Source organism: Chionomys nivalis, chromosome 13, assembly GCF_950005125.1.
Source record: "Chionomys nivalis chromosome 13, mChiNiv1.1, whole genome shotgun sequence".
Classification (NCBI taxonomy): Eukaryota; Metazoa; Chordata; class Mammalia; order Rodentia; family Cricetidae; genus Chionomys; species Chionomys nivalis.
In genome coordinates, this window is record NC_080098.1 from 54,511,838 (window position 1) to 54,535,568 (window position 23,731).

The window sequence follows — 23,731 nt, forward strand, 5'->3', positions numbered from 1 at the left end:
TCCTGCGGGAGGCGAGCGGCGACCATGGAGGTTGAGCCTCCACCTTTGGAGGAGCGGCGGCGGCTGCAAGAGGAGTTGAGCGAGTTCGTAGAGAGCTGCTGTCAGACTCTGGAGGAGGTGACGGCGTCCCTGGGATGGAGCCTGGACCAGCTGGACCCTGGGGACGAGACGGCGGCCGAGGTGAGGAAGGCGGTGGCCCGGCCTTCTCGGGGCTGTGGGCTTCTCGCCGACGGGAAGACGCGCCCAGATCTCTCCGACCGCTCCATCCCTTTACGGTGCAGAGGCGGACAGGGCTCGTGGGATGCACGTTCCGGGAGTGCTGCTTGTGGACTTGGCGATTTGCTCTGTCATCTGTCATAAGGATTCCGCATTGCGTTAAGAGTCAGTGTCAGGAAAGCCGGGGGCGGAAGGTGGGTGTCGAGTTCTCTTTTCTCTGCCTTAAATCCGGACGCCTTCCACTCGGATAGTACCGGTTCTGGAAAGGACGCCACTAAGGAATGGTAGTTAGCCGCTGACCCTTAAGAAGTGTATTTGAGAGAATTATCCTGACTTGTTTTGATCGGCCCAGGATGAAGGGGAATTTGCATTGCGCGGAGATTTCTTATACTCCCATGCGTTTACTATGCTGAAATAACAAGGTTTAAGTCGTACGCCAATGGAAATATTTAATATATGTTAGATGCACATATAAGCTACTTGCTATTAAAATTGAAGTGACGATTAGAAGGAAAATACTCTCCATTGTTCATTTACGAGTATATTTGGAGTTATGAATTAACCAGTTATAGCTCATGGATTAAAACTTGGTGACGGTGCTGTAAAGTGGGTTTGGGGGAGAACTGAATATTTTTGAGCTGTGTATTAGATAATTTTTGAAATCTCCAGGCCTTTGAGCAGGACCCACCTCCCCCTTCTAGGTCACCGTTTGCTTAGCATCAGGATATTAACCCTCACCTAATGCCTTGTATACGGCACCTACATTACTTCATTTAACATCCTCCATGACCCTCTGAGGCGAAAATGATTGCCAGCATTCTGCAGATGAGGAAGCAAAACCGTCAGAATGGATACAGTGATACTAACTGGCAGCTGGGGTTTGAATGCAGGCCTTGTGGTTTCTAAGAGTGTGTGTACTTAATTGATACATGTAAAATTATTTAGTACATACCATGTGCTAGGCCCTTACTCAAATGTGTTCTGTGTATAAACCCATCTATTTATGTTTATTTAATATCCATGATATCTTTCTGAGATGAGGGTCTATTGCTCCCCTTTTATAGATGAAGAAACTGAGTCAAGAAAAGGTTGATTATGTTGCCCAGTATCTTATAGTCAGTAAATGGCAGAGCTAGGTTTTCAAAAATAGCTGCATTGTGGAGACTGGGGTAGAGAACAGCCATCCCAGAAGCAGAGATAGAAAGCAGTTAGATAGCAGTTGTTATTAGATAGCTGGTTGGAGCATCTAGAATTGGAGAAATGGCGCTGGGGATAGAGAGAATGAAGAGGATTTCAAAGACATTTAAGAGTAAAAACGTCAGGACTAGGCAATTCTTGGATGTGGTGACAAGGGAAGAGGCAGTTTCTGGGCAGGTGGCTCCTTTCACAGAAATGGGAAGAACGCAGCTTTGGGTGCTAGGGGGCTTAGTTACCTCCGTGTTGCTGTGATAAAATATCCAACATTAGCAAGGTTAAGAGAAGGTGTGGGGCTGGAGAGATGGCTCAGTGCTTGAACATTGGCGCTCTTCTAGAGGACCTGGGTTCAGTTCCCAGCACCTATATGGCAGCTCACAACTGCCTGTAACTAGAGTTCCAGATCATCTGACACCCTCACACATATGCATGCAGGCGAAACACCCATGTGCATAAAATAAAAATAAATCATTTTTAAAAAAAGGATGGTGTCATGTTTAGTTTTCACACAATGCAGAATCACCTGGGACAGGGTCTCAATAAGGAATGATCTAAATTAGGTTGGCCTCTGGGCATCCCAGGGAGGGATTTATTAATTGGATTAATCAAGGTGGGGAAATTCACCCTGAAGAGGGGAGTACCATTTTATGGGCCGGGCTCTGTACTAATTCAAGGGAAAAATAACCCAAACACTAGCGTTTCATACATTCTTGTCTCATCTGTAATTGTGGGTGCATTTGCTCAGCTTTGGCTTCTCTGCAGGATAGACAGTGACCTGGAACTGTGAACCAAATGAGCTCTTCTTTAAGTTGCTTCTGCAGGGTGTTTTATCACAGCAACAGATGCAAAACCAAGGAGGCTTACAATTTAAGGTAAAGTCTGTGCTTATAGGGAAGCCAAAGCTACAGGAGCTTGAAGCAGTTGGTCATTGCTTCTGCAACCAAGAATATAGCTTAGAAACCTGGCCCAGGGAGTAGTTCCACTCACAGTCTTCAACCTCAATTAACCTAATCAAGATGCTTCTACATGGATATGGGCCCAGAGGCCCTAGGCGAGTCTAGATTTTATCACTTTTATAATTAAGACCAAACATCACACAAACCATGAATATATTGAATTTATATACTTAATAATTATTAAAACTATTAAAGAAAATTATTGTGTGTATGTGATGCAGGGTGGGTCAGGGAAGTTTTGTGGAATCAGTTTCTTTCTTCCCAACTTTGTATGGGTTTCGGGGATTGCGCTCAGATCATCAGACTTGCTTGGTGAGTACTGCATCCTTTGAGCCACCTTGATCCTAGTATAAGGTACCTAAGAGAGAAACATGATATCATGACATAGATTTGGGAAACTAAACTCTAGTGAGACTTGAAGGCAGAATATTGGCTAGGAAGCATGTTATCGAATGACAAGAGGTTAATGATTAGCATTACATGAAATGCCAACATTTAAAAGGAGCAACTTCAAGAACCAGAGGGGCAGAAATAAACATTTATCAGAAGCTAGATGTGGTGATGAGTGCCTGTAATCCCCAGTACTCTGGAGACTAAGGCAGGAAGAGTGCCTTAAGTTCAAAGCCAGCTTGGGCTACATAGCAAGATCCTGCCTTACAAACAAAACAAAGGCTGGGGAGATGGCTCAGTTGATAATGTGCTTGCTTCAGAAACATGAGAATTCATAGAACCAGTAACCTCAGTACTGGGGGCTTGCTGTTTAGCCAGTCTTGCCAAATAGGTGAGCTTCAGATTTAGTAAGAGACCTTGTCTCAAAAAATAAGGTAGAGAGTGGTTGAGAAAAAGGTTGATCTCCAGCCTCCACATGCACATTTACACATGTGCTCCTATGTACATGTGTGTACATAAACAAGAGGGCAAAGTTTACCAGGAGCTCAGATACAACAGCCATGACCTGTTCTTCAGCTTCAGTAGCAGGAAGAGTGCTAATGGCTGGTGTCAGGTAGTGATGACAGAGGTGTAGAGATAAACATTTACTAATGGCTGTGAGTCTGGGGAGATATTGAATCGATCATTAAGAAAGTTAAGCTCAGGTGGATAATAGTGGCAGATGTCTTTAATCACAGCACTTGACAGGCAGAAGCAAGCGGATCTCTGAGTTTGAGGCCAGCCTGGTTTACAGAGAGACTTCCAGGACAGCCAAGGCTACACAGAGAAACCCTGTCTTGAAAACAAACAAATAAACAACAACAACAAAAATAAGAAAGTTAAGCTCTGAAGGACTGGAAAGAGGACCGAGGCTTTAGAATTTTGAGACAATTTTTTTTTAAGTAAGGGAGATCTGCAGAAAAGAAAGTACTAGATTGTTGTTTAAATACTGTTTTCCTCCTTCTGTTTGATTTTTGCAGGATGAAATTACGATATGCCCTTATGATTCCAATCATCATATGCCTAAATCATCATTAGCAAAGCACATGGAATCTTGCAGATTAAGGAAGCTGGGCTATGCCAAAGAGGAAGAGGTAACATTTATTTATTATATCATATCGTGTAATTCATTCATCAGTAAGTCAGGAGGGTGTATTGTGATCCCTTTAGAACACAGTACTTTGCCTGACTTCACAAATTGTTAGAAACTTCAGTAGTGGTATTAGTTCTATCAAATCTTAAAGCAGACAACTGTGCAGTCTTCAAGAATACTAGCTAAAGTTTCTCTTTTTGTTTTCTCATTGTTAGGGTGAAATGTATAATCCTGCTTTTTTCTATGAGAATTTGAAGATTCCTTCAGTTACTTTGAGTAAGTATATTAGATTATAATTGAAAAATAGTCTAATTTTTATATTTTTCTTTAGCAAAAGAATGGATATTATAGACATGCTTGTGATCAGTGATAATAGGAGTAATTAATACACAATGAAGATAATTCATGTAATGTAAAAATAGGATTGGGCATATGTTAACAGAGGTGAAAATCCTGCAAAATTTTGTGTAGTAAACCAGGCATGGTGGCACACACCTCTAATTTCAGCACTTGGGAGGCAGAGGCAGGCGGATCTCTGTGAGTTTGAGGCCAACCTAGTCTGGCAGAGTGAGTTCCAGGACAGCCAGAACTGTTAGACAGAGAAACCCTGTCTCAAAACAACAAAGAGAAACAATTATATAGTAGGGCACACGCCTCCCTTCTTGGTTGTAACAAAAATATGACTATACAACAATGACTGAAGGTACAAGGGAGGGTGGGATCCTGACCCATACAATGGGAACTGAAGACAAAGAAAGATGAAAATGGGAAATGTGTTCCAGTTATTTGCAGTATATGGACAAAGTCTTGATTGATCTCTAGAAACAGACGTCCTGATTCAACTAAGGTATGTAGGTGACTTTTGGTACACTGTTGCCCTGTTGATTGCCTAAGTTTCATTATTTCTTGTGGTACTGGAGACTGAACCTAGAGTCTGTTATTTTCCAGGGAAGCACACTATTCCCACACCTTAAAGATTATGATAAATCTAACTTCAAATGTTGTCTGGACTCTCAGAGATATTAGTTATTAGTTGCTTAAATTTGTACGTGCTAATCCTGAATGCCTGATTATGTTTTCTGAACTAATTGGAAACTGATCACCTAGTGGACTGGAAAAAAAAATTCTTACTGAGATTATAGACCTTGATTTGGATTTTTCTTTTTCAGATAAGGATTCACAGTTCCAGATAATTAAGCAAGCTAGAACTGCAGCTGGGAACGATGGCGATTGTTACAGTCAAAGTAAGTGTTGTAGCCCAGCTAATTTGTGAATCAAGGTATTTTTCCTCATATAAGCATGATATTACTTCTCAAGAAAACCCTTGTAGAATGGTTACACTGAAAAAGGATCAGGTTTATATTTAACAGTGGAATAGCTTACATTGTTTCAACTCGATTATTAGCTATTTCCTATTCAGATACACTGGAGGCTCCCTCAAACACCATCTCAGCTAGGGGTGCTGTTTTGCCATTATCTGATAGGTGTGGTTGCCTTGTGGGTAAGTTGTTAAAAGACAGATTATTTAGTGAACAGGTATACTAGATAAGGGTGTCTTCTTGCTTTATTCTATTGGGGTGCGAGTCCCTGCCCCTGGGAGCTTGAAAATGTTGAAATACACATACTGAGAAACGGGTAGTCTCACTCCTGAGTCTGTACCAGGAAGGCACAAGCACAGTGGTTGTTCTGCTCTGGTCTTACACGGTTTGTGGGGTCTCGTACCCAGCTTTGGAACTGTTTTCAAAGGGTTCTGCTTAGAATTCGACAGAAACTAGAATAAAAAAAGTTAACTATGAGCTAAAAGAACAGCTTCATTCAAACAGAAGGAACGAAAGAAAGTATTAAAGGGTTTAGACTTTTGAGTCTGGGTGTGACATTTAGTCAGAGCACAACTGGCTCCTCTTGCCAAGGTTGTCTTTCTGTGAGAGGTGGACTGCTCCTTCCTGTCCCCTGTTCCCCATTGTCGTGTCCCCCCCTGCCCCCACCTCCAAGTCGTTATGTAGGTTTTCTCCCTTGTTGAAATTCAGTCTTTCCCCAAAACTGTTCTAAGAAGCCATGTGTCACTATCTGAGTTGCCCTGTGGCTTTAGAAGGAAGATTGTTTTGTCCTTGGCCTGTGTATCTTGTGTTAGTTACTCAGTAGCTAGAAACACATTTTTGATTTGTGTATTTGTCGGGGGAGAGTGGGGGTGAGGGTGGCACATGTGCCATAATAAAGGGTAGAGGTCCAAGGACAACTTTAGGAAGTGAATTCTCTCCTTCCACAGTGTGGCTTCTGAAGGTTGAACTCATGTGGTCAGGCTTGCTGCCAGGCATCTTTACCCACTGAGCCACCTTGGCAGCCTCAACATATTTCTTTAATTTCCTTTCTTTCTTTCTTTCTTTCTTTCTTTCTTTCTTTCTTTCTTTCTTTCTTTCTTTCTTTCTTTTTTTTTTTTTTTTTTTTTTTTGGTTTTTTTGAGACAGGGTTTCTCTGTGGTTTTGGAGCCTGTCCTGGAACTAGCTCTTGTAGACCAGGCTGGTCTCGAACTCAGAGATCCGCCTGCCTCTGCCTCCCGAGTGCTGGGATTAAAGGCGTGCGCCACCACCACCCGGCCTTTTATTTCCTTTCAAAGCTCCCACATTGGTGCCTGTTGGCCTTCAGCTCAGCTTTCCAGTTTACAGATTACTGATTTGTGATCACTGAAGTCTTTCATGATCTGTTGTTTCTGTTTGTTGGCTCTGTTAATTAATAGACTAGTAGAATTAGTTTTTTTAAAAAATGAAGTTTTTTTTTTTTTTTTTTTTGAGAGTCTTCACTTTTAAGATATTGACTCTTAACTGTAGCCAGAAGTTTCTGCCCTGTCCCGCAGCTGTTCTTACATTGATTATAAACTGTTTAGTCAATTAGCTCAGGCTTACTATTAGCTAGCTCTTACAGCTTAAATTAACCCATAATTCTTTTTTTTTGGTTTTTCGAGACAGGATTTCTCTAGCTTTGGTGCCCGTCCTGGAACTAGCTCTTGTAGACCAGGCTGGCCTCGAACTCCCAGAGATCTGCCTGCCTCTTCCTCCTGAGTGCTGGGATTAAAGGCGTGCGCCACCACCGCCCGGCCCCTCTTTTTTTTTTTTTTTTAATTTACTTATTTTTTATGTATACAACATTCTGCCTCCATGTGTGCCCGCACACCAAAGGAGGGTGCCAGATCTCATTACAGATGGTTGTGAGCCACCATGTGGTTACTGGGAATTGAACTCAGGACCTCTGGAAGAGCAGTCAGTGCTCTTAACCACTGAGCCATCTCTCCAGCCCTAACCCATAATTCTTATCTATGTTTAGCCACGTGGCTTGGTTTCTTTTCTCAGTAAGACATTCTCCTCTTGCTTCCTCTGCTTCTGGATGACAACTGACTCTCTGTCTTTCCTCTTCCCAGAATTCTCTTAGTCTGGTCACCCAGCCTATACTTCCTGCTACTGTCCAGTCAGCATTTTATTAAACTAATACAAGTGACAAATCGTTATAGCATGCAAGAGCCTTATTCCACAGCACTTAGCTGGTTTAGATAGATTAATGAATTTGTTTTGGAGTTGAAAGAGTATTTGGATCATGGACTCCAGGATCTATATTTTACAGATAGGAAACTAACTGGCTGATAGGCCAGTTTGATAACATCCTTGTGTGTTTGTTCTAAAAGCCTGTTTTTGTTCTTTAGTAAGGTTCTCCCCCTCTGCACCCCTCCCCTTGTTTCTTTGAGACAGGGTGTCTAGCTGAGGCTCCCTCAGTAAAACAATGACCCTATCTCAGCCTCCCTTGTGAATGCTGGAGATCTGGTGTGTGCCACACATCCAGCCGATCCTTTTATTTATTTATTATTATTTTTAAGTTCTTCATCCCTGAGCTCTTTTGCGTGTTCCATTTCTTTTTCCCAGCAAGCTGTGCTGTGTTGAAGTGTTTTCCCTTCTCTAGGTGAAGAAACACAGAGGGAAGAAACTCATCTTTCTTGGGTAGCAGCAAGGCTGCGTCCAGAATGAAATTATTTCTGTGTCACAGGCTCTCAACTGAGTTCTTTTATTTTGGGTTAGAAATGATCTTCATGTAGTAAAAGTCATGGACTGGAGTTCTTTTTGATGTTCATATGTGTTACATCACTGTGAACATCGGACTGCACACACATGCTCCTGTCAGTGCTGCTCACCCTTTGTTTGTCAGTCTAAAGGAGAAAGTCTGCCACCCACCCCTGCAGAAGTAGCTTGTGAGATTTGTTCTTCTGTGCAGTAGAACAGTTGTCTTTTGAGAATAGGCCTGGCAAGTGCTAAAGTAACTGATAAACATTCTGTAGGAGAAAAAGCTAATGTGCAGAAAGTATTAGTATGGCATGGATGAGTTTTATATAAGCAAATGATTTAGAAAATGTCACAGTATGAATTTATAAACTAGACAGTAAAATTTAGACGTTGAGCTTACTTCATCCCAGAAACAGTTATTTTGTTTTTTTTAATTTTATTTTTTATTTTTTTATTTTATTTTTTTATTTTTGTGGTCCTGGGGATTGAATTTAGGATATCTGGAAATTGCTTTGCACTTTGTAGAGAAACTTATTTGACTTTGAATTCTATCTTAAAATTGGATTGTGGCCGTGTGGTGGTGGCATACGACTTTAATCCCAGCACTGAGGAGGCGGAGGCAGGTGGATCTCTGTGAGTTCGAGGCAGCCTGGTCTACAAGAGCTAGTTCCAGGACAGTCACCAAAGCTACACAGAGAAACCCTGTATCAAAAAAAACAAAAAACAAATAAACAAAAACCAAAAAACAAAACCAACCAACCAAGCAAACAAAAATATTGGATTGCTTTGAGTAACTATTTTAATGTGATCTGTAACCCTGCTTTAAAAATGTGTTTAAATCCCATGTAGGAGGTCTGCATTTTTTCTTTTTTTAGCCGAATTATCTTTGTGGTCCACTTATGTCCTAGATATTTTCACATCTTTGACCTGAGGACAGGAATCTCTTTCACTGCCTCCTTACTGATCTGTTTATGTGAACGTGAAGCAGTATGCGTTTCCTCGTCTTACCCCTACTTTAGGGTACATGAGAGCGGAAGTCTGTTGGCAGTGAATGTGTGTTTTCATTGTGCTATTGTGCCGGTCAGGCCTAAGCTCTGCTGACCTCCCATGATGGGAACAGCCTAGGCCTAGGTGTTTGTTTGCTGTCTTGTGTAGCTCTTTTGACTGGTTTTATAACAAAGATATTAATTTTGATCCTAAATAGTAACTTTATACTTAGTGGTTTATCTTTTTCTGCAGTATTAAGTGTTTATGTTGCTATAAGTTTCCTCATACATATTTGAGACATGGCCATGACTTGTAATCAGTGTTCTATAGAAGAACCTTGGAGGGCCATTTGAGCAAGTTAGTTTTCTCCCATGAGCTTTATTTATTTATTTTTTAATTTAATGTTAGGGTTTGTCCCTGTGTGGGTGCTCTGTTCAGTCGTGAGTGCCACACAGAGACAGTTCCTTTTGCTAAAATATGTATGCTGCAGGTAAGTCTTCCTGTGATGGCAAGTGATAACAAGGAAAAATGTGCATTAGAGTAAATTGCTGTCTGGTTTTGGATGGATGAGAGTTCTGGAGATGGGAAGGGGTGATAAATGGATATAGTGAAGTCTGGTCCAGTGCTCCCAACTGTGTTAAGTACAACTGCTAAGAAGGATGAATTGTGTTTCATTTATATTTTACCACAACTTTAAAAATGTGAAAGAGGACACAGACTTATAGCAATTATAGCACATAAACCATATGGAAACTTATAGTTTGAAAATTATACTTCTATAAATGAAGCTTGCTTAAGTGTGCTTATCCTTTTTTTTAAAATCAAAAATAAACTGTCATGAGAGATTTGAAATGTAGTTTGTTGCTTAACCTTTTCTGTACTTTTTCTTTTTCAGTAATTGGGGTGAGTATAAAGAGGAATTAGGAACCTGAATGTACTCCTTATTTAAAGATATGCAGTATCCTTTTTGCAAATGATATCCTTTTAAAAGTATCACTGAACCTTCTGACTTTATCTCAATAGTTGTCACTCTTAGAAGTCTTGGTTTAGAATTCTGATTGAATTTTAATAAGTTTAAGTATTAGTTTCTATAATAAATTTAAGATTAATTAATAAAAGAACTTTGAGCTTGATTATTTTACTGTTTTCTACATTTTGTATTTTTCCTCTCAAATTTTTAAAGCTGATATTCAAAGGAATTAGGCTCACCAAAGCCTGTTTTATACAGTATATCATGTTAACACTGGCTACATAAAGTCTTTTGATAGTGCCTCAGCATCAGATTGACGGGCTGATTGAAGAGGGGGTCGTCCCTCCCCACTCTTTCCAGCCCCTTGTAACAATGTCCAGGTGTCGTTATCTCATCTGTTAAACCACAGCCTCGGTGCCACTGAGCTCTCCTGAGCTTGTGGAGAAGTGTGACGGCAGATCTTCTTCTGTTTCTTTCTCTCTCGGTCTTTTGTATGCTTAGTTCTTAGTATGCTCTTATTTGAATTCTTTAGCCTCTTATCTAAGAAGTTAATGAGGGTGACCTAGCAAACATTCCTTTAGTAGTGATGTTCTATTTGCAGTGGGAAGATTTGTTTTCAGCTGCTTTGTTTACAGTTAACAATCATTTTATTTCTTTGAGAATGTTTGAATCTCAAAACAAATTTTTTCTTCAATGTTTTAATACATCATACCAAGGTATTGTATATATTTATTGTTCATTCATGAGCAGATTTTAGAATGATCATAACCATTGGGTGCACTGCTGTTACCTTTTCTATTTGATTTAGTTAAGCCAGCATACTTCCTATTTCGGAAATTAAAACTAGTTTAAATAGTCTTCTCCTGGTCTTAGGAAGTTTAGGATTTCTACTTAAAAAAAAAAATAGTCTCACTGTGTAGCCCACCCAGGTTGAACTCTTGTTGTGTAGGCCTGGCTGTGATCTTCCCAATTCTGAGAGCTAAGATTACCAGTGTGTGCCACCACTCTTGACTTAATTTACATTTTTTGGTTCCCTATTTTAGTCATTGCACAGAGGTAATGAACTTGAGTATTGAACTATTTAACGCTTCATTTGAGTTATTTTTACATATGACCCTAGTTTGTTTTCAGAAGGAAAAATGTACATTGCCTACTAAAAATATTTTCAGCTTTTATGAGGAAAAAAAGGCAAATACACAGAAATGATTCCTACTTTGTATAGAGGTTGTACTTAATAAATTATACAAAAGCTTTCTTAGCCTGTTCCTATGGCTTGTGCCTATAGCCTGAGCTACTTGGGAAGCTGAGACAGGAGAAGCCTTCAAGAATTCCTTGTAGTTGAGTCTGCACCAGCCTGGCAAGCGTGACGGGAAAGCAGGCTTTCTAATGAGCGAGTCGGTTCCTGTGGTTATTACTGCCTGGTTCCATAGACCTAGCTTAACCTTGTTTGGAGAGAATAGCAGACATCATGAACATTAGCATTTGCCACATCCTTTTTTATGTAAAAAAAAGTGGCTGTGTTAGTATTGCATTGTTATAGCATGTATTTAAAGAGAGTGTAAGTCCACACGCTTCATTTGCTCTTGTCTTATTTTACCTTAGGAATGTATTCTTCGGTGCCTGTTGAAGTTCCTCTGAATCACAAACGATCTGTGTGTGACCTTACCCAAGCAGATCGCCTTGCCCTTTATGATTTTGTCATTGAGGAGACAAAGAAAAAGCGCTCTGGTTCTCAAGTCATTGAAAACGACAGCGATCTGTTTGTAGACTTGGCTGCTAAAGTCAATCAAGGTTAAAGATGAACATCATTCTTTACATTTCTTGTCATTCTGTCTCATGAGTGTTAGTAAAGTGATTTCATTTTTGTGCCACTTGAGGTGGGGTATGGTGGTTTTGTATCATCTCTTATTGACATTATTGACTAATGGTATTGCTTACGGATGGAGTTTTACTTTGACTTGTACTTTAAATAGCTCCACCTATAAAAATGCTATTTGTCTGTAATCTGTGGAGTTGAACAATTCTATGTTTACCTAGTGGGTTTTTTTTTTTTAAGAAAAAAAAAAAAGAAGCCTGGCTGTGGTGTTGGAGCATGCCTTTAATTCCAGCACTTGGGAGCCAGAGATAGGCGGAACTCTGAGTTTGAGGCCAGCCTGGTCTATAGAGTGAGTTCCAGGACAGGCAAGATGGTTACACAGAAAAACCTTGTGCGTGTGTGTGTGTGTGTGTGTGTGATTAAAAAATAGTTTGTGTACATAATGCAGTATATTTTTTTGAAACTTTTTATGTGTTACCTTGAAACATACTGAATAGGATTATTCCTAACAATAGGTTCTTAATTTAAAAGTGAGGCTAGAGAGAGATCAGTGGTTAAGAGCTTGTAAGGCTCTTGCAGAGGACTCAAGTTTGGTTCTCAGTACCACATTGGGTGCTCACAGTTGCCCGTAACTCCAGTTCCAACACCCTCACTCACATGGACAAACCCACAAACATACACATACTATAATATGTAATATATGTATTACATATTATGAATTGAAAAGCTTCTAAGGATGTAATAAGTTTATTCTTTCATTAGATAATAGCCGAAAAAGTCCAAAATCTTACCTGGAAATCCTGGCAGAAGTGAGAGACTATAAAAGAAGACGGCAGTCCTATAGAGCCAAGAATGTCCACATAACCAAGAAGTCCTACACTGAGGTGAGTGCCACGTCATTCTGTGGTGTTTGTGCGGAGAGTAAAAGTTCCCCATGGTTTTCTGGTCTGGTTTATGCCTTTGGAGTTTTTTCTAAAGTGTCCTGAGAGTGCCAAACAGGTTTGTCCTTGCCCAGTGTTTGCAGGCCCACCTTTCTGCCAGGCAGAGGCTTTCCTGGTACTAACATCATCTGTGGAGGTTGTGTAGCCTTTTTAAAGACATTTCTTCTTGAGAAAGTGCCACTGTGTTGTCATGAGAGTATAAATTTGGGCTCTTACCTGCCCTTGGCTTGAGAGGGTGGGGAGCATGTTGAGATTGGCTCTCTATGTAGTCCTCTCTGTCCTGGAACTTGCCAGGTTGGTCTTGAACTCACAGATCCTCTTGCCTATACTTCCTGAATGCTGGAATTAAAGGCATGCACCACCATGTTCCTTGGCTTGAGTTTCTACTCTGCTGTTTGTCATTGACTTGCATTGAGTTATTTGAGCTTTTTTTATTTTAAAATTTTATTTATGCATATGCTTAGTATATATGTGTGCATTATGTATGTTTAGGTGCCCATATCATCCAGAAGAGGGTGTTGGATCTGAAACTGGAGTTATAGATGCTTGTGAGCCACCATATGGGTGCTGAGAATTGAACCTGGGTCCTTTTTGAAGAGCAGCCAATGCTCTTAGCATCCTTTCCAGCCCCCACTGAGCTTTCTTAGATTCTGGGAGAGACTCCTCTTCCTTTTTATAATAGTACAACCTTAGCAGGGTTATCATGAGGATTAATAAAGATAATACAAATTCCTCAGCCAGGCAGTGGTGGCACTTATCTGTAATCTCAGCACTGGCAAGGCAGAAACAGGCGGATCTCTGAGTTCGAGGCCAACTCCACAGAGTGAGTTCCATGATAGCTAAGGCTAGCTATACAGAGAAACCCTATCTTAAAAAAACCAAAACGAAACTGGAAAAAAAAAAAAGAAAAAGAAATTCCTCAGTAAATAACTGTTACTTTTTGCATAAATATTTTTCAAGATTTATTTTTATTTCATGTATGCTTTGCTTGCATCTGTGTCAGTGTATCACATGTGTGCAGAGGCCAGAAGAGTGTGTTAGATCGTTCAGAGTGCAGTTAGGAGTGTCTGTGAGCTGCTGTGTCAGTGTATCACGTGTGTGCAGAGGCCAGAAGAGGGTGTTAGATCGCTGAGAGTGCAGTTAGGAGTGTCTGTGAGCTGCCGTGTGGGTACTGGGAACTGAGTGCAGGTCCTCTGCAAGACAAACCAGTGCTCTCAGCTGTTCACTTGTTTCCCCAGCCTGTTTTGCAGATATTTTAACATGCTTTTACAGTATTTTACTGAATATTTAGCCTGAATTTTTAAAAAATTTTATTAATTCAGTCATTGGCTCATTCATTCACAGAGACAGGTTCCCTCACTGTCTGTAACCCAGAGCTCAGGCTGTCCTGGAACTCACAGAGTAGCTCAGGGTGAACTTAACTCTTAGCAGTCTTTCTTTCTGTACTCCTGAGTGCTGGGCTTACTTTCATGAGCAGCCGTGCCTGGTGAGAAATGTTGTGCTTTTTATTGTAAATCAGTCTCTTTATGATAAAATATCTAGACTTATTTTTAGGTGTCATTTAATTGGGAAAAATTGGTGAATTTTTGGTACATAAATTACCCAGACCCAGTTCCCATATTCAACTCTAATTGTTCTATATGATTTCGTCCCTGATGTCAAAGGTTTTACAGTCTTACCTCATTTTGTCTGTATTTTTGCTTTCGTCCAACGTGTCTCTGAAGCTGTCTGGTGCATATTCTTCCTTCTGTGCCCTGACACATGGTGCTGCCTTATATGCAGAGCTCTTCTTTTCTGCTACTCAGAGTCTCGATGGCTGTAAGGGCCACTCATCCACGTCCACAGTGTACTGGCTGCCGCTGCTTCTGAGCTGTCACTGATTTCTTTAAATAACACTTTGCCACACACCTAACCTTGCTTTTCTTACAGTGGTTTTCATAATTAGAATATATTTTAGACTTGCCTATTTCAGGAGAAGTCTGGAGCTGTATGGTGCTATAGGCTCTCAAATATTTGATTTCTTCACTCGGTCCCCTCTGGTCTCATATCCTTGGAATCATGTTACTATTGGTATTCTTTACCATTTTATGATTGACCTTTTTTTTTTTTTTTTTTTTTTTTTTTTGATTGACCTTTTCTTATGGAAATATTTAAGCATACTCAAGGGAACAGCACAGTGTAGGGAGTTTATGTTCTCTTAATTGTCTCCCTCCTGCCTGTACACTTGACAGTTTACCCCTTCCTCTGGCTTTGTTTGCATTTTACCCTTTCCTAGCTCCCATTTCATGCCTTATGTAGTTTAGTTTGCTCTGGACTAGAACCTGAATTTTGACAAGTTTCAGCAAAAGTTACATATTATAGTTACCATGCACAGCACACTGCTGTAAGATGTGCAAAGGTGATGGAAACAAGATGTCATCTGAGCTTTCAGTGCTGTGAGTGAAACATGTCACAGACTCTGAGTGCTAAAGTCTGAGGGAGCAGTGCTTCTTTTTAAAAGGTTAGACTGGTGTGAGGTCATAGAGGCCATAGCTCTGAGGGAAAAGGGAAGCAAGGAAACTCCTGGCCTTTTCCTGTGTGGTAGGCCTGTGCTAGGTGGATTCTAGGTGGGTATCTAAGTTAGGGTTTCTGTTGCTGTGTAGAGGCACCATGACCACAGCAAGTCTTATAAAGGAAAACATTTAATTGGGGGTGTTATTGTTCATAGGTTTAGTCCATTATCATCATGGCAGACATGGTGCTGGAGAAGTTGCTGAGTTCTACATCTGGATCAGCAGGCAGCAGGAAGAGAGAGAGACACTGAGCCTGTCTTGAGCTTCTGAGACCTCAAAGCCCACCCCCAGTGACATACTTCCTCCAACAAGGCCATACATCCAATAATTCTGTGGGAGCCATTTTCATTCAGACCACACTGTAGGCTTTCATGAGCTCACGCAGAGCTATCAAAAAGTAGTCTAAGCAGGGCGGTGGTGGCGCACACCTTTAATCCCAGCACTTGGGAGGCAGAGGCAGGTGCATCTCTGTGAGTTCAAGGCCACCCTGGTCTATAAGAGCTAGTTCCAGGACAGCTAGGGCTATTACACAGAGAAACCCTATCTCGGGGTAAAAAAAATAGTCTAAGGGGGTTGCTCTAGAGATAGGTACTAGGGCTGGACTGTGACTGTGGGTGTGTGTGGCTCATGCACATCTCCTGGCTCAGACTGGGCTGCCTTGGGGTGTCCGTGGGAGAATATATAGTAGGTAAGAAGTAGAGGTAAGGATTTTCCAGATGGAAAGCAATGGGCATTGGTAAGTACAGATTAAAAATGTTGAGGGTCTTTTGGGAATAACTGGAGCTTAGAGTCCTGTGGAAACTGCCTAGTGTGCTCACTAAGGCATCTACTGTGTGGTGTCCTGAAGTCATGGAGGACTCCCAAGTCCTGCTGAGTATTGGCATTATTCTGTGTTTAGCTTTTGGAGCTATTGAAAGTTTCTCTGAGGGAGGGGAAAACTGCAGTCAAGTCTGAACTGTAGTGGCTTTCTGTTTGTTTGTTTTTGAGACAGGGTTTCTCTGTGTAATCCTGGCTGTCCTAGAACTCACTATATAGACCAGGCTATCCTTGAACTCCCAGAGAGAGATCTGCCTGCTTCTGTCTTCTGAGTTCTGGGTTTAAAGACATGGTCTACTATGCCTGGCTCTATAGTGTCTTTCTTTGGTAATTGCCCCTATTTCCTATACTTTGAAACATTTCCTTGTCAGACAGGAGAGGTCTCAGCTCTGTTTTTGGTTTATCTGTCTTCCCTGGGACGAGTCCTGTGATTGATTGATAGTGTGGGTTAGATAGAGAAGAAGCTTTGAAGTGATTCTCAAAGCTTAGGGACTTGACTCTTTTCGAGAACATCTGTGAAGTAATTGTGATATTTCACACTCTGTCTTTCATCTTGGTTTAATTGTAAGGTTTTAAAGTCATGTGCAGATAGATATATTCATGCAGAAGTTACGAAACTAGGAACAGCAATAAGAATGCTGCACAACTTTACATTTTGGGTGTTGTGCCTTGTGTACTCACCATTTCCATCCTCCCTCTTCCTTTTTATTCGTTCATTCTTTTTTAATTTTTTAAAAATTTAATTGTAATGTGATGGGTTCGTTCTGATGTCTTAGGGTACATGTGCCATTATTCTTTGCTTTTATCCATAAACTCCGCATTGTCTTCTGTTGTCTCTGCCCCTCCTTCTGCCTTCATGTCACATGCATTTCATTCTAAACTTCTTTCTATCTGCGTGCCCTTTCTCGACAGTGCTTCACCGTGTAGCCCAGGCTGTTCTAGAATTCCTTTGATATTGGGATTACAGGCATAGCCACCCAACCATTTTTCCTTTCTGTACATCCTTTACTGTTTTGTATCTGTCCATTTTTCTTTAAGTTATTCAAGAGTAAACTTCATACATTATGATTCTTCATCCCAAAATGGTATGTATGTGTTTCCAGAGAATAAGGCTGTTTACTTTCATAGTCATACCATAACTCCAGCTTCACATTTAATATTGAAATGATACTGCCATCTACCATCTATTCACCAGTGTGACCAGTGCCGATTTATAGTTCCTAAGTACGTGCCTCTCATAGTCCATTATATCATAGCCCTTAGTTTTAAGTGATGACAGAGATTTTTCTAAAAGATTTTATTTTTAGTACATGTATGTGTGTGGTTATATGAACATGAGTGCAGGTGCCCAAGGAGGCCAGAGAGGACATCAGATCCCCACATTTTGAGTTATAGGTGATTTTAAGCCACCTCACCTAGATGCTGGAACCAAACTTGTTCTTCTGGAAGAGCAACAGAGTCTTTTAACCTTGAACCATTTCTCCAGCCCCATTTTTCAGGTTTTATGATCTTAAGTTTTAGAGCAACTTCCCTGTCTGACATTTGGTTTTTACTCCTTCAAGGTAATTCGGGATGTGATAAAGGTACACATGGAAGAGCTCAGCAACCACTGGCAAGAACAGGAACGAGCAGAAGATGGTGCTGAAAAGTATGCCATTGTCTTTACTGATGCGGCGTTTGCTTATTTAATTTTCTGTTTATGTTGAATCCAGGGCCAAGCACTTGCTGTATAGTAGTGTGTCTCTCATGTGCTGTTTATTGTGGGCATGCACACTATGTCTGGCTTAAAGTAGTATCTTTTTAACTATCACTTATATGTACTATTAAACCGTAGCATTTCCAAAATTCTTGGTAATATGCTGTGATTCATTGGTGCTTGTTTATTGCTCAGAATTACTGTTCTCAGAGTTGTAATATTGTCAGGTATAGGGATGAGCAATCATATTAGGGAAATAAATAAGTAATATTATAGGGGTTGTTTCTTTGACTGCTACCTTTGTGGAGTATAAGATTAAGCTTGTTTCTTTACACTCTCGCTACCATTGGTATGATACAGAATATTATACATTAGGTTGGTGGTCTGTGTGTGCAATGAGACCACTGGTGGAAGGAACTGATGGATATTCCTTTCTCTGCTGCAGGAACGAAGAAAGGCGATCAGCTTCTGTAGACTCACGACAGTCTGGTGGAAGCTATTTGGATGCGGAAAATTCACGACATAGAAGGGCTCGGAGTAGGAGCCCACACAAACGAAAAAGAAATAAGGATAAGAATTCCGAGTCAAGAAGAAGAAAAGAGAGGTGAGTCTGTCTACCCCTGAGTTACCCAGCATTGTTGACTTTGTTGTAGAATGCAGGAAAATACATTGTAGGAATAAGCTAAGGTGGGGGAGGAATCAGTGGAATTCTTCAGACCCACTGTAGCTGACTTCATAGACTGCCCCTGTAGTGTTGTACTCCTAGTTCTGTGTGCGGGGTAAAACATTGTCCTCGAGGCTCATGCATGGTGGACCAAGTGCCTACTCCTGAGCTGTAACTTCAGTTCTTTTCTATATATTTAATTTTGAGACAGAAACTAACTTTGTTACCCAGTCTGGCCTTGAACTCACTATAGAACCCAGGCTGACCTTGAACCTTTGATCCTCTTGCCTCTGCTTGCCTAGTAGCCTGGATTATAGACTTGTACCACCAGGTGACTTGCTTGGTGCCCCCCCCCACCTCTTTTTTTAAAAAATAACTTCTTAACCTGATGTGAAAATAATGTCTAGATAAGGCAGTGTTATGATATTGCTTAGACCTTTCTTCTGTTCATATTGTCCTCTCCTGTTTCTCATTCTTCTTGCTAATTCTCTAGCTGAAATATTGTTAGGATCAGACCCATCCTAATTTTAATTAGTGAATTTTACTCTTGGTAGTATAATTTTGATAACTAGGAGATATGAATTAATGTTAAATAATATATTTAAACTATCTAATCTTGTATGCTACCTGTGTACTGGGCATCCCTCTGGATGTCACATTCACCAGGGCTCTGACTAAACTGTTTTGTGTTCTGTCCTTCTTCCCCAGTATTCCTGTCCTGGTTGGAGGGACAACCCTCTCAATCTTACCTAAGCCGGAAACCAGGCCCAAATTCCTGTCCATTCTGCTGTGTGCCTCCCTCCTGTTCCCGTTGCTATCTGAACAGACTAGAGAATAATGGTCGTCTTTTGGGTTGCTGTCTGAACTTAAACTCTGTGACTCCATTTCTAATGTGCTGCCCAAGTGAATTCTCTTAAAACAGAGCAGCAGCAAAATCCCCACTCCTTTGAATGGCTTTCCGCATTTAGGATCAGTTTCTGCTTGTTTCTTGTACTTTCCATTACCCCATGGAGTGCAAAATCTGCCCTGGGTAGCCTGACTTGAGTTCTCATTCATAGCTATGCCATTTTGCACTGTGTCCTATTTTTTTTTTTTTTTTTTTTTTCTTTTTAAAGGCTTGCTTGGTAAAGTCTTATCTTTTCCTGAGCCCTCTTTTGCTCAAGCAAAAAGGACAGTCTTACCTAGCACAATATTGTTTGTTGAACTTAGTTCCTTCCCCAGGAGAAGGGTAGCTCCTGGAAGGCAGGGTCTGTGTCCTATTTAGGTTTGTTGTATCTGTTTGTTTTTTGTTTTTCTGAGACAGAGTCTCACAGGGTCGCTCTGGTTGTCGTGAAACTCACTATGTAGACAAGCTGGTCTTAAATTCACAGAGATATACCTACCTCTGCCTCCCCTCCCAAGTGCTGGGATTAAAGGTGTGCACCACCATGCCTGGCTCTTTGGTTTGCTGTGCACAGTGCTGTCAAACACTGGGTTTTCACATGATGTGTCTCTGCAGGGCCAATGGTAAAGAAGAATTAGTGAATCCTTTTTTTAAAAAGTTATTTGCCGGGCTGTGTTGGCACATGCCTTTAATCCCAGCATTCAGGAGGCAGAGGCAGGTGATTTTGAGGCCAGCCTGCTCTACAAAGTGAGTTCCAGGGCAGTCAGGACTGTTACACAGAGAAACTGTGTTTAGAAAAAAAAAATAATAAAAGTTACTTATGTTTATGTGTGTATGTGTGCTTGCATGAGCTTATGACACCCAGTGTGTGCAGGGGCCCATGGAGGCCAGAAGAAGGCATTGAATGCCCTGGACCTGTAGCTACGAGCACTTGTAAGCTGCCTGGATGATGGGAACTAAACCCTGGTTCTCTGCAAGAGTAGTCAACATTCAAGCAAGCTCTCTAGCCCAAGTAAAGCCTTTCATATTGGTCCGACAGCTTTGCTAATCTTACTGTCATTCTGTAGGTCTAAAGCTAGCTGTGGTATACAATGATGAAACGCTTGCTTCGTTACCCCTCTCACTCCCACAGATGAACTCTTGTCCATCTAGTAGACACTGTACTTTGGCTCTTTACAGAGTTGACATCTCTAATCAATCCCTATAAACTTACACTGGAAGTCTGCAATGTGAATATGAAGTAGTCTTGTTAGAGAGGATAACCAGTGTACGTGCAGGAAATACTTCCTCCTAGTGATTTCTACATTCATTCCTAAGATGGAATGAGTTAGAGAAGGTTGAGACAGCAGCCAGAATAAAGAAGTCAGATAATTTAATTTTTTTTTCTGTACCTTTAATATTCTATTTGAAATGGATTCTCTGGTCATCTAACATTAACATATATTCAGAGTTATTTTAAAGCAAATCTCCAAGTATAACTTTATTTTGCTTACCTTTTTTCCCCTTTTCTTTTACTTTTGAGATATCATATCCTCCTCCTTGTCATTCCTCCCTCCAAACTTCTATATACCCCTCCTTGCTCTTTCAAATTCATGACCTTTTTTCATTAATTGTCCTTACATGCATAATGCATATGCATATGAATTCCTAAATATAGCCTGCTCAGTCTGTATGTTACTTGTGTGTGTGGCTTCAGAGCTGACCATTTGGTGTTGATTGGATAACCAAATGGTTGCTTTTTCAGAACACTGTTTCTCCTGCTCTGAGAACTCCTTAGTTGCCTATAGCTCTTTGTGTAGGCTAGAGGCTTCATGGGCTTTCCCCAGTCCTCTTGGTGTAGGCTAGAGGCTTTATGGGCTTTCCCCAGTCCTCTTTGGCTTGTCTGCTGTTGTCTTTGCTCTGGTCCTGTAGGTAGGTATGTTAGTGAGACTTTATGAGTTTAATTTCTGAAATTACTAGGAGACACAGTCATTCCCTGATCCTCTGGCTCTTACCATCTCCCTGCCCCATCTTCTGCAGTATCCCCTGAGCCTTAGGTGTGGAGGTGTTTTGTAGATGTATCTGTCCATTGGTACTAGGCTCCGCAACTCCACATTTTGGTTAGTTGTGATTTTCTGTAATGGTCTTGTGTCTGTTGTAAAGAGAAATTTCCTTCATGAGGGGTGATGATTACATTTAACTGTGGGTATAAGGACAAATATTATGAGTAAAGTTAGGGGTTATGCTGGTTTAATGAAGTGGTAGTTGATGGCTCTCTTCCAAGATCCATAACTTCACTAGCCCTGGGTAGTTAGTTAGGTTTCCAGTACCAGGCATGACTCCCCTCTTGTTGAGCAGGCCTTAAGTCCTACTAGAGAACTTTTGGTTACCAACAAGGTATTTGTGCCACTGGTTAGCACCGATAGGGCTATTGTGCCATGCTTGTTGCTGTGGTTCATAAACATCATAGCTGGGTGGGACTGTTGGTTGCTTCCCTCCTTTGGAAGTTTGCATGGTGATTTCTGGTACTCTGAAAGCTAGTCCTCAAGGAGAAGGAATTTATTCATGTCAGTTCCAGCTCGGGGGTCTCTGGACTCTGTGTCTGAAGTGCATGGTGTCTTCAGCAATAGGAACTTACCTTCCACCTCTGAGGGACAGCCAAGAACAGCAGCAATAACCTTTACTTCTTTGGGAGTTTCTTGAACAGTTCCCACCAGCAACTCAAAAGAATCTTGTCATACCTGGTTTGGGGTTTTGTTAGGGGTCTTTGGCTCTTGGAGGGAGCATTGTCAGCCCAGGTGAGAAAACTTCATATAAATCGTATATTTGTAAACAGACTTAGGTTTTGTTTTTGTTAGTTAGCAGTATGATTCCTTATAACTTTTTTCAGACATCTTTATTATTATTTTGCACTCTTATTTCTTTTGTATTTATCTCTCTTCCTCTCCCTAATTAGAGCCTCCCCATTTTGCTTACCTGTATTTTAACCTTGATCTTAATCAAGATCTTAATTTTAATCTTGATCTTAATTTTAGTCTTTTAATTTTCTCTTTTTACTATTAAGTAAAGGGTATTGTCAGCTGGGAGTGGTGATGTATGTCTTTAATCTCAGTACTTGAGGCAAAGACAGGTGGATCTTTGAGTTCAAGGCCAACCTGGTCTACATAGTAAGTTCTAGGCTAGCTGGGGCTATATAGTGAGATTGTCTCCAAAAAAAGATTTAGTTGTAAATGCATGTCTTAGCTTATCATAGTTTATGTCTGGTAAAAATAACTTTGTTGAATTACTATAAAGCTCTAATATAAATAATATGTCTCATAATTTTATGCCTATTTATTTCAGGGATGGAGAAAGACATCATAGTCATAAAAGAAGAAAGCAAAAAATATAAACAGAATGTGACTGCTTTTGGAATACATATGCTGGTGTTTTAATTATAATCTTTGCATAGAAGAAAATGGCTGTTATGATCATATACTCAGTATTTTAATAAATGCTTCAAACCATGAATCAAATTGTACCGTACATGTTTGCATTTTCCTTAATATTTTAATAGATTCTTATTATTTGTTTCATTGTTTTTGTAATTAGTTAACAGTTTTCTTTTTTTAACTAGTCAGTACTTCAAATAGGCAAATTATACATGAGAACATTCTCCTTGTAGGAAGTTAAACTGAGGCTAGAGTCTACCCAGCAGTGACTACTGTTTATCACTACACTGGAGAGTTGTAATCGGTGAGAGCAATCTAATTATCTTTCTGAATGGGGATGGCCTGGCTAAGTAAACCATGGTGTAATCAGTCATAGGTTAAAGTATTGTATTAGCAGTAAAAGGAATAACCTTGATCTGTGTTCACATGGATAGATAGGTCTTTTAAATGTAATGCTAAGGGGGGAATTTTAAGTAGTAGGTATATTTAAGTCAGCATTAGATCCATGTGCAAATAATACTATGTGTTTCTTATGGATGTATATGTATATGATTGTATTTTAAAGGTTTATTAGAAGTCATTCCAGATTCCTAATTATATGTAGGGAAGGATGTAGAAGAAATTGAGGTAGATAACAAGATTGGGAGGTTAGTCTAAGGAACTTGGGCTTGTTGACAATATATATTCATATTTTGTTTGATAATTAAAAGCTGCTATCATTTTGTATCTTGTTTGATGTATGGTATGCATTCACTAAAATGCTTGTTTTAGATGCATCATTTCATCCTATGTGACTGGTGTCTGTCTGCACCACCAGGTGTAGAATGGTCCGCTGCCTCCAGACGTTTTCTACCTGCCCGTAGTTCCTCTATCCCTAATGTAGTGCAGCCAGAGCTCCGCTTTTTGTTACCATCGATTGGGTTCCTCTTGGCTACAGCTCTTGGCAGTTGAATGCCTCAGCGTGAGCTTTGCCTTTGACACAGGGTGTTTTGTGTTTATTTTTATCTTTGAGCCCAGGTTGGCTCTGAATTTGAATTTCTGTGTCAGTCCTCCAAATGCTGGGAT

At 40.5% G+C, this 23,731-nt stretch overlaps 1 protein-coding gene across 2 annotated transcripts; it reads left to right on the forward strand.

Moving 5' to 3' along the window:
• Snrnp48 (small nuclear ribonucleoprotein U11/U12 subunit 48) lies at positions 1 to 23,392 on the forward strand. Of its 2 annotated transcripts, none has more exons than XM_057788066.1 (9): positions 1 to 410; positions 3,776 to 3,889; positions 4,104 to 4,164; positions 5,058 to 5,132; positions 11,491 to 11,679; positions 12,467 to 12,588; positions 17,576 to 17,661; positions 18,155 to 18,313; positions 22,578 to 23,392. In XM_057788066.1, exons 1-9 carry the CDS (start codon positions 135 to 137, stop codon positions 22,624 to 22,626), a joined length of 1,131 nt encoding a protein of 376 aa, XP_057644049.1. In that variant the 5' UTR covers positions 1 to 134; the 3' UTR covers positions 22,627 to 23,392. The 2 variants fall into 2 exon arrangements, with proteins under 2 accessions (XP_057644049.1, XP_057644050.1); XM_057788067.1 differs by having other exon boundaries at positions 1 to 180.
• Positions 23,393 to 23,731: the final 339 nt, after the last annotated feature.

Bases quoted from the DNA above. Each gene is read 5' to 3' on its own strand.
- Snrnp48 (XM_057788066.1), top strand. From the start codon at position 135: ATGGAGCCTGGACCAGCTGGACCCTGGGGACGAGACGGCGGCCGAGGT. The intron at 411-3,775 runs GTGGGTGTCGAG...TGATTTTTGCAG, and splicing joins AGGAAAGCCGGGGGCGGAAG to GATGAAATTACGATATGCCC. The intron at 11,680-12,466 runs GTTAAAGATGAA...TTCTTTCATTAG, and splicing joins GGCTGCTAAAGTCAATCAAG to ATAATAGCCGAAAAAGTCCA.